Source organism: Mizuhopecten yessoensis, unplaced genomic scaffold, assembly GCF_002113885.1.
Source record: "Mizuhopecten yessoensis strain PY_sf001 unplaced genomic scaffold, ASM211388v2 scaffold10797, whole genome shotgun sequence".
In the NCBI taxonomy this organism is placed as follows: Eukaryota; Metazoa; Mollusca; class Bivalvia; order Pectinida; family Pectinidae; genus Mizuhopecten; species Mizuhopecten yessoensis.
Window position 1 is genome coordinate 1,435,218 of NW_018408726.1, and position 10,641 is coordinate 1,445,858.

Consider the following 10,641-nt stretch of genomic DNA (forward strand, 5'->3'; position numbering starts at 1 on the left):
AATGTATGCCAGTGTATGTCAGTGAATGTCAGTGTATGTCACTGTATGCCACCGTATGTCAGTGTATGTCAATGACTTTGTCAGTGTATGTCAGTGTATGTCACTGTTTGACAATGTATGTCAGTGTATGTCAGTGAATGTCAGTGTATGTCACTGTATACCACCATATGTCAGTGTATGTCACTGACTGTTTGTCAGTGTATGTCACTCAATGTCGATGTTTGACAATGTATGTCAGTGTATATCAGTGAATGTCAGTGTATGTCACTGTATGCCACCGTATGTAAGTGTATGTCACTGTATGCCAGTGTATGTCAGTGTATGTTTGTCAGTGTATGTCACTCAATGCCACTGTTTGACAATGTATGTCAGTGTATGTCAATGTATGCCACCGATGTCAGTGTATGTCACTGTATGCCAGTGTATGTCACTGTATGCCAGTGTATGTCAGTTTATGTCAGTGTATGTCACTGTATGCCAGTGTATGTCAGTGTATGTTTGTCAGTGTATGTCACTTAATGCCACTGTTTGACAATGTATGTCAGTGTATGTCAGTGAATGTCAGTGTATGTCAATGTATGCCACCGCTGTCACTGTATGTCACTGTATGCCAGTGTATGTCACTGTATTTCAGTGTATGTCACTCAATGTCACTGTTTGACAATGAATGTCAGTGTATGTCAGTGATGACAGTGTATGTCACTGTATACCACCGNTGATGTAAAACAAAATCACGTGACAAGAAGAACTAACAAAAACATATTTTAGATCAATTTGATTTAATTGCGTAGATCTCATAATATTGATACGTTCTTATTCAATATATTTGGATGTAAACACTACAGATCTCCATTTTTGGTGTTGAAGCGAGTATAAAAAAGTCGATTATGTCCAAAAGTTTAACAGATTTTGCTTGCTTCATAGCTGTTTTCCGTACACATTTTTCTCATTTCTCATTTTCCTTGATTTTACTTTGCTTTATTCACTTATCATACGTCTGTATCTAGATGGTCTTATTTAGACCACCTCCTGCTGATCCTCCTCCTCCTCCTCATCAAACTCACCCTCCTCCTCGGCTGTGGCATCCTGGTACTGTTGGTACTCAGACACCAAGTCGTTCATGTTGGACTCGGCCTCTGTGAACTCCATCTCGTCCATACCCTCACCAGTGTACCAATGCAAGAAAGCCTTACGACGGAACATAGCGGTGAACTGCTCAGAGACACGCTTGAAGAGTTCCTGGATGGCGGTGCTGTTACCGATGAAGGTACCAGACATCTTAAGACCACGTGGTGGGATGTCACAGACGGCAGTCTTGACGTTGTTGGGGATCCACTCAACGAAGTAGCTGCTGTTCTTGTTCTGGACGTTCAACATCTGTTCGTCAACCTCCTTCATGGACATACGTCCACGGAAAATGGCGGCGACGGTAAGATAACGTCCGTGACGAGGATCGCAAGCAGCCATCATGTTCTTGGCGTCGAACATCTGTTGGGTCAGCTCTGGGACGGTAAGAGCCCTGTACTGCTGGCTACCACGAGATGTGAGAGGAGCGAATCCAGGCATGAAGAAATGAAGACGGGGGAAGGGGACCATGTTGACAGCCAATTTACGCAGATCGGCATTCAGTTGACCGGGGAATCGGAGACAGGTGGTGACTCCGGACATAGTGGCAGAGACAAGATGGTTCAAGTCACCGTACGTGGGTGTGGTCAGCTTGAGGGTACGGAAGCAGATATCGTAAAGAGCCTCGTTATCGATACAGTATGTTTCATCTGTGTTCTCAACAAGCTGGTGGACGGAGAGGGTGGCGTTGTATGGCTCGACCACAGTGTCCGATACCTGAAGATAAACCAGAAATATGCAATTAAATTTGTGATTGTCTATTTCATCAAAGCTGCTATCTATTTGAAATATTTTTGTAGGAGATGTGTATTTCATATTTTAATCTAACGAACGGACCCTCGCCTCCCTCTTCACGATAACATCACGTCATGGTCCACTCAGAGTGCGTGCCTTACGTCATGTATGCTTAATTGTTCCGCTAAGTGTGTATGCCGTACGTATTGTATACATTTATTCTTCCAGTGGATGACTTACGATCTGTATATATATATGGTCTACTCAACTTCTGTTATGTATAAATGTGTTCCTGTAGTGTATAACTTACGATTTGTCTATGCGATTGTCCCGCTCAGCGTGTATGATTTACGTTAAATATATATAATAATTCCACCCAGCGTGTATGATTTATGTTATATATATACAATCAGTACATAATAATTCCATCCAGCGTGTATGATTTACGTTATATATATATTATAATTCCACCCAGCGTGTATGATTTACGTTATATATATATCATAATTCCACCCAGCGTGTATGATTTACGTTATATGTATATAATAATTCCATCTAGCGTGTATGATTTATGTTATATATATATAATAATTGCACCCAGCGTGTATGATATACGTTATATATATATTATAATTCCACCCAGCGTGTATGATTTACGTTATATGTATATAATAATTCCATCTAGCGTGTATGATTTATGTTATATATATATAATAATTGCACCCAGCGTGTATGATATACGTTATATATATAATGATTCAAACCGGCGTGTATGATTTACGTTTCATATATATATAATATTTCCACCCAGCGTATATGATTTATGTTATATATATATAATAATTCCACCCAGCGTGAATGATTTACGTCATATNCGTATGACTTATGCTATGTACAACTCACCGCGTATGACTTATGCTACGTACAACTCAACGTGTATGACTTATGCTATGTACGTATAATTGTTCAACTCAACGTGTATGACTTATTCTATGTACATATAATTGTTCAACTCAACGAGTATGACTTATGCTATGTACGTATAATTGTTTAACTCACCGTGTATAACTTATGCTATGTACGTATAATTGTTCAACTCACCGTGTATGACTTATGCTATGTACAAATAATTGTTCAACTCACCGTGTATGACTCATGTTATTTACAACTCACCGTGTATAACTTATGTTATGTACGTATAATTGTTCAACTCAACGTGTATGACTTATGCTATGTACAACTCACCGTGTATAACTTATGCTATGTACATATAATTGTTCANGTAATAATTCCACCCAGCGTGTATGATTTACGTTATATGTATATAATAATTCCACCCAGCGTGTATGATTTACGTTATATATATAATGATTCCACCCGGCATGTATGATTTACGTTATATATATATAATAATAATTCCACCCGGCGTGTATGATTTACGTGATATGTTTATAATAATTCCACCCAGTTTGTATGTACAACTCACCGTGTATGACTTATGCTATGTACATATAATTGTTCAACTCACCGTGTATGACTTATGCTATGACTTTATACAGGTTTATATAGCACAGCTAGTTAAATGTTAGTGTGATGTTTTGATGATACGAAGGATATGTCACCTTCATCAGTCAAATGACGTTAAACCGTTGGTACACTAATGTCTAAAACATTAACAAAGTGACGATCAAATCGATGAATCAATTTGTCAGCGCTTTGTTTGATACTTGGTCAAACATGTGCGACAGTCAATGTGCCAACCCCCTCAACTCGATTCAGAAGCACCTAAGTATTTTGTTTTTAATCATTAGCGACCACGATTTCCTAGACCGAAATGTAATATTACTTCAGTATTGCTTAACATTATGGAACTAGATGTGTATCTTTAAATAAAATGTTCCTTCAAATCATTATAATTAACAGCGGAGAGTAGTGGTTATGTAAATAAATACTGGATACTTCATTGCGCAATTAAACAATGTTCGGAAACTCAAAGATTAGTATACCTTTGGCGATGGTACAACAGAGAATGTGTTCATGATCCTGTCGGGGTATTCTTCGCGGATTTTGGAAATGAGGAGTGTTCCCATTCCGGACCCAGTACCACCACCAAGAGAATGTGTAAGTTGGAATCCCTGAAGACAATCACAGCTTTCTGCTTCCTTTCGTACCACATCAAGAACAGAGTCTACGAGCTCAGCACCTTCTGTGTAATGTCCCTTAGCCCAGTTGTTTCCAGCTCCACTCTGTCCGAACACAAAGTTGTCGGGTCTGAAGATTTGACCAAAAGGACCAGATCTGACAGAGTCCATGGTTCCAGGCTCCAAGTCAACCAATACAGCTCGGGGAACATATTTGCCTCCTGAAAATACAATAGAATTATACAAAAAACTGTCAAAATTTTGGGGTTTCGAATTCATTGCTTTAAGGAAATTAATCGCATTTCATTTCCAGTCACCATTTGGTTTTGATCAGGGAGAAGTTACAGGTAATCCGAAGTTGAAACATATTGACACCTATTTGATTTTTCACTGAAAGCATATCAGTTAAACGTTATTTAGCCCGGGAGAAATAATGAACCCCTGAAATAACACTAAGAGTTGTAATTAGCATAGAACTTTTTTTAAATGTAGATAAGATTTTTTTTGATATTATGCAATGATAATTTGCATAATTTAACATATGACTTAAAACTTTAAAATCCAATTAAAACCTTCTAGTTGACCTATCTCTCGAACTTTCCCCCAAAAAATATTTCATTTAACAAACATAAAACAGGGTGGAGTAAATGTCAATTATCAGCAAACTGCGATTAACATCTTACATCAATTTGTACGCTTCCTTATTTTTTTTATATAAAATGTCAATCGCTATTTCCAAGGAATAGGTGAGAGTTTCTAAAGAAGCCAAGCTTTACCTGTGGCTTCGTTGAAGTACACGTTGATCCTCTCCAACTGAAGGTCAGAATCTCCGTGGTATGTACCGGTGGGGTCGATTCCGTGTTCGTCGGAAATAACCTCCCAGAACTGGAAAGTGAAAGAAAAAAAATCAAATACATGGTAAGATTTGGAAGATCATAACAATTATTTCAGTCCATTAGCTGGAGTTTTGTATCTGATAATGTTACAAATGTCCTGACGTGACTAGATATGATAACATATAGTAGTAGCTTAGATACGATACTACAATTGTACTTACCAAAATTCGCACATAGATATTAGAAACCTTTTGAGCTGCTGTTATTATAGTATTGCTCGGATATGTATCAACATGACAAAAAATGTTAGAATTGAACTGAAATGGTTAATGAACTATGCTTATTACTGTTGAAATGAAATGATGAAGTCAAGCCTGTTTACAAAATTTCACCCAAAAGAGAAAAGAACACGCAGTTACTTTATAGACACTTTGTTTTCTGTTTAAGCAAGTGGTGTTCTGTAGTTCTCTGACAGTGTTGTTGATATGTGTTGTTTTTGAATGCCTACTGATACCCCCTGGACCTTTAAATAAGTATACAGGTGACAGGTTCTACATTATGTAAGTACAAGTTCTAACGTATTCGAATACAGATAGATTTACTTTTCTATTGCATGTTAAGGTAACAGCCACACCTGATAAATAAGGCTAGTCAGTATTTACATCATAATTACATGCGTACATGCTGCAGTTAAACTCATTGGAAATATCTTATTTAACGCAAAGTGAATAGGCTGGCAGCGATGTTCATGCTCGATATTGAACTTTAAACGTAGCTTAAACCATGATAGATGTCATTATAACAAATTAATTATACCGACATGTGTAAAAATGAGAAGTAATTAGATTATTTTCATTTATATATTTAAATGTTCAGGTGTAAAGACCTAATAATATCATCGTCTGATGAATGATATCACGATCAATAGTCTAGTATCATCCAAATCGATAATAACACATGTAGAGTTTGTCTTGCATTCCATGTATTATTTTCTACATTAAAAATGTATTTATCAAATTTTATCTTATCCAGAAATAAAAGTTTTCTTAATTCACAAAGATTATAACTAATACCTATATAGTAGATGTTATGTTTACATTCCTACATCCTTATCAACCAGTGTCTGGCAGTTCACACAGTCGGATAGCGTGCAAATGAACAGTAATATTGCATGCTTGAATTAACATTTGGCATGAATAAATTTTCTTTTCGGATTGATTTCAGAGGGCCCCAATAGAATAAATTTGTATAGTGGCCGGCGTTAGAAGCGCATTATACACATTATACACGATTTAAATCTCCGCGTAGTAATACACGAACCTGATCTTGAGCCTAGCAACGATGATAACATCCCACAACAAATACCTGTTATTTATTACCTGTAGGTAAAGGTATTAATTTCATATCAATTCACCTGAAATCATCTGCATTTGCGCAGACGTGTTTACTATTTGTGGCGGTAGTTCTACATCGCTTTAAGTAAGAGTGCGCATACTGGAACCAATTGCAATGTATGCATAGATTTATTTTAAAAAAAAATGTAGTACAGAATTTTATCTTTCTCTTGTAAACGAATTTTAAAACCGAGATAAATCAAATGAACGTAGGGTGTACAAAATTTGCTTTCGTTATGAAAAATGTCAATTTTAAGCATACCAAACTGTAACCTAAATGCTAAATGCCTAAAAGTGTTTTTCGGTGTTAAGTCCTGTATAATTTTTTAATAAAGATCGTTCAATAACACCTATTTTATATACATTAAAATCACACAAAAAAAATTACATTTAAGACAGAATCCACACTCAAAAAAATTCCAGGCATTTCAAAATACTTACAAAAATCAATCAGGTATATGAAATATCATATTGTTATGATGAAACCATCCTGATATTATACTTGATATAGAATTATTACCAACAAAGTAGGGCATGTCACTGTTATTATTATTTAACGGGGATTGACAATATCGGCATTGATTAATCTCTTTGGAAGCCGTCAGTGGTGGTACAATGGAAATGCTTTATAATAACAGAATGTCATTAACGTTACAAACAGAAACACACGGTTACCAACAATACTGTTATACAATGCTGTATAATTAAACAATATACCTGTTATTATCTATACAACACATATACATTCATTACATCAACAGATACGATCAGACACATGTGAATTCATATTCTCCTTTAACCAAAATATTTTTGTTGATAACGTTATTCCCATCCTTCACAACTAAGATTAGTTCTCGTGTGTTTTTATATGCACATCAATACTACAAAATCAGTCTACCAAGGCCGCTCGATGTTATCGTGAAAAACATGTTATGATAAAGAAGAGTACTGAAGGAATTAATAAACTTGTAGTTAAAAAACGTTGTTAGTTACATATTTGTTTGGTATGTTTTCTGGTCGAAATTATATAAAGATGAACAAGTTAGAAATCTGATATATTGAAAAACAATTTTATTGAAAATATTTTATTATAGATCCTTGTTACATTCCTATGATCCTTCAGATTAATATAATGAACATGTATTCATTTTGAGGACCGACAGTACTTCCGACAATTATTCATCACAATATACATATAGTGTGTCAACTGAACACTCCAAAGTAGATGAGAACTGAGGCATAACACTTGAAACAAGAACAAGATCAATACCAGCTCGTGCCGGTCGTGAGGATTGGACTAGTCGGCTGGCATAAGTACTACAGATAAGTGCCGATATACACTCGAAAGACACATTTCTTTTTTATATAGCACTCCACTTTGCATTAAAGTTTCAAAAGAAATTTATGTTCGATTCGTGAAATTGGCATGATAGTTGGTATAGCCGTATCTCATCAGGAATGGTTTAAACAGTGACTGGTCCATTCACTTAGGGACCCACCCAATTATGTTGTTGTTTGGTGAATAAACGCACGTAAACATAATTCATCGTGAAAGAAAGTGTATAGCCTGTGTTGGGTTTGATAGACAGGAATAAGACGGTGTTGACAAACAAGGAAAACCTAAGTGATCAGTGTTATAACAGGACTCGTAGACACCCTCAAAACAAAAAGAAACAAGACCATACAACTCGTGAACACCCTCAAAACAAAAACAAACAAGACCATACAACTCGTGGACACCCTCAAAACAAGACGAAACAAGACTATACAACTCGTGGACACCCTCAAAACAAAAAGAAACAAGACCATACAACTCGTGGACAACCTCAAAACAAAAAGAAACAAGACCATACAACTCGTGAACAACCTCAAAACAAAAACAAACAAGACTGTACAACTCATGGACACCCTCAAAACAAAAAGAAACAAGACCATACAACTCGTTGACACCCTCAAAACAAAAAGAAACAAGACCATACAACTCGTAGACACCCTCAAAACAAAAAGAAACAAGACCATACAACTAGTTGACACCCTCCAAACAAAAAGAAACAAGACCATACAACTCGTAGACACCCTCAAAACAAAAAGAAACAAGACCATACAACGCGTGGACAACCTCAAAACAAAAAGAAACAAGACTATACAACTCGTGGACAACCTAAAAACAAAAAGAAACAAGACCATACAACTCGTGAACAACCTCAAAACAAAAACAAACAAGACTGTACAACTCGTGGACACCCTCAAAACAAAAACAAACAAGACCATACAACTCGTGGACAACCTAAAAACAAAAACAAACAAGACTGTGCAACTCGTGGACACCCTCAAAACAAAAAGAAACAAGACCATACAAATAATGGACAACCTCAAAACAAAAAAGACTGTACAACTCGTGGACGCCCTAAAAACAAAAACAAACAGCCCTGAACAACTCGTGGACACCCTCAAAACAAAAACAAACAAGACTGTACAACTCGTGGACACCCTAAAAACAAAAACAAACAGCCCTGTACAACTCGTGGACACCCTCAAAACAAAAAGAAACAAGACCATACAACTCGTGGACACCCTCAAAACAAAAAGAAACAAGACCATACAACTCGTGGACACCCTCAAAACAAAACGAAACAAGACTATACAACTCGTGGACACACTCAAAACAAGACGAAACAAGACCATACAACTCGTGGACACCCTCAAAACAAAACGAAACAAGACTGTACAACGCCATAAATTACCGGGGATGGAAGGGTGTAAACCTTTCCTGAAACCACTGTTACACCCGTTACTACACTATCAGATCGGAATTTCCATTTAATGCCCCACTGAGCTGCTAGAGTGAGATAGGAACGTTTGTAGACCACATGTCCCTCCTATTATCACGACTACTCTGATAAGTTACCTGTGTAATTGAATGTCAAGTGACAGTAAGAAGCTACACATATAAATATTTAGATCACTGTAGATTCCGATAGATCGCCGATGATACTCCGTTACCTGTCATCACATGTTTTCATCTAGTTCGCGCCTCTAGAACTAACCCAGGTGAGCATCGTTTACCTGTATTGATCTGATACGGTCATCGAGTGTCCTTTTTATATCTTAAATCGATGCACTCTTCCAGTTCCATAAATCCAGATTGATTATTTTTCTCAATTAGTTCATTTGCATAATGAACAATGCCAACAGTTATAAAATACATTTTCGCCATAATTACATAGACATATGTTTCTTATCTTCACAGAATAGTTCCCTTAACATTAAAATAAATATCTTCATGGAAGTTTTTTTCTCCTCAAGTAGGAAAAATGAGAACTTAAGCCTTTGTTGTTNTTATCATGTCAAACATTTTCAAATTATACTATTTCTCAGTAAGATCAAAATTTAGAAGTAAGGTCAGAATAACTGTTCTACAAATATCATAATAAAATTAATAAAATAATCATTATTTCAAGATTTTAATATGACAGCGAAGTGATTGAACAGTTTTAGCAATTTTTCATGAACAGAAATTACCAATTCCGGTTTTCTTATAACCTAGTCAAAAAGTATCTACTGTTTGATATAATTTTAGGAAATGTTGGAAAGGTTAACACACCCTTACAAAAATTAAAAAAAAAAAATACAATAAAAATAAATGTTATTTGCATCAGCTATTACTCACCTTGGCACCGATCTGGTTACCACACTGCCCGGCTTGGAGATGTACGATTTCCCTCATCTTGGTTGATTAGAGTCTGTAGTTGTCACTTGTCGCTAACTAGATCGCCCTGTAACTAGTCGGTGTTACTGTCGCCTTTTATACATCATTCTCGATTTACTGATGACACATACTCTTCCGCTAAGACATCTGATTGGATGATTCAAAAGGATGGACTATTTTTTCCATTTTGATGTTTCTTTAATCCGCTAAAAAGCATGAAAAAGTTAAAGTTTTATTTTGTTGTTATTATCTTCTTGATCATTCGAGTTTTAGAAGAAAAATACTTAACAATAAATGTAAATATGTACAATTTATATATTGATACCATCTAGTTACCATGGTGTGTTAATAGATATTTATCAGGGAAAGCAAGTATAGTTTTGTCGCCCATCGCGAAACCATTCAAGCGCTGACATATATTCGATTTTTTGTTCAGTGGAAATCCGCATGTATGCACATGTATAATTGGAACCGTGGTGTATTTCACGGATCATCGTACAACCAATGAACATTAACATGTGATATAGGGAATTATCTTCTTATGAATTATAAAGATGTCGTTATGAACCAGGATGTTTGGGAATCTCTGATGCATGAGTTCGTCAAGGTGTTATATTAGTCTTTCATGTTGTAAATATTTAAATATTTTAATTAAGTTTGTATAATATTGTGTTTTATTGTATGTAGTTACATATTCATAA

The 10,641-nt window shown here is 35.9% G+C and overlaps 1 protein-coding gene across 1 annotated transcript; it reads right to left on the minus strand.

The window, feature by feature from the left end:
* Positions 1–760: 760 nt before the first annotated feature.
* Positions 761–10,033, minus strand: LOC110462455 (tubulin beta-4B chain-like). Its single transcript, XM_021516408.1, has 4 exons — positions 9,902–10,033; positions 4,778–4,886; positions 3,867–4,222; positions 761–1,842 (listed from the first exon to the last, which is right to left on the minus strand). Exons 1-4 carry the CDS (start codon positions 9,956–9,958, stop codon positions 1,018–1,020), a joined length of 1,347 nt encoding a protein of 448 aa, XP_021372083.1. The 5' UTR covers positions 9,959–10,033; the 3' UTR covers positions 761–1,017.
* Positions 10,034–10,641: the final 608 nt, after the last annotated feature.

What these genes read in the sequence shown, in the direction of transcription:
- LOC110462455 (XM_021516408.1), bottom strand. Translation starts at nt 9,958, where the DNA reads ATGAGGGAAATCGTACATCTCCAAGCCGGGCAGTGTGGTAACCAGATC. An exon ending in GTAACCAGATCGGTGCCAAG is followed by an intron (nt 4,887 to 9,901) that starts GTGAGTAATAGC and finishes TTCACTTTCCAG; the next exon opens with TTCTGGGAGGTTATTTCCGA. An exon ending in GTACTTCAACGAAGCCACAG is followed by an intron (nt 4,223 to 4,777) that starts GTAAAGCTTGGC and finishes TTGTATTTTCAG; the next exon opens with GAGGCAAATATGTTCCCCGA.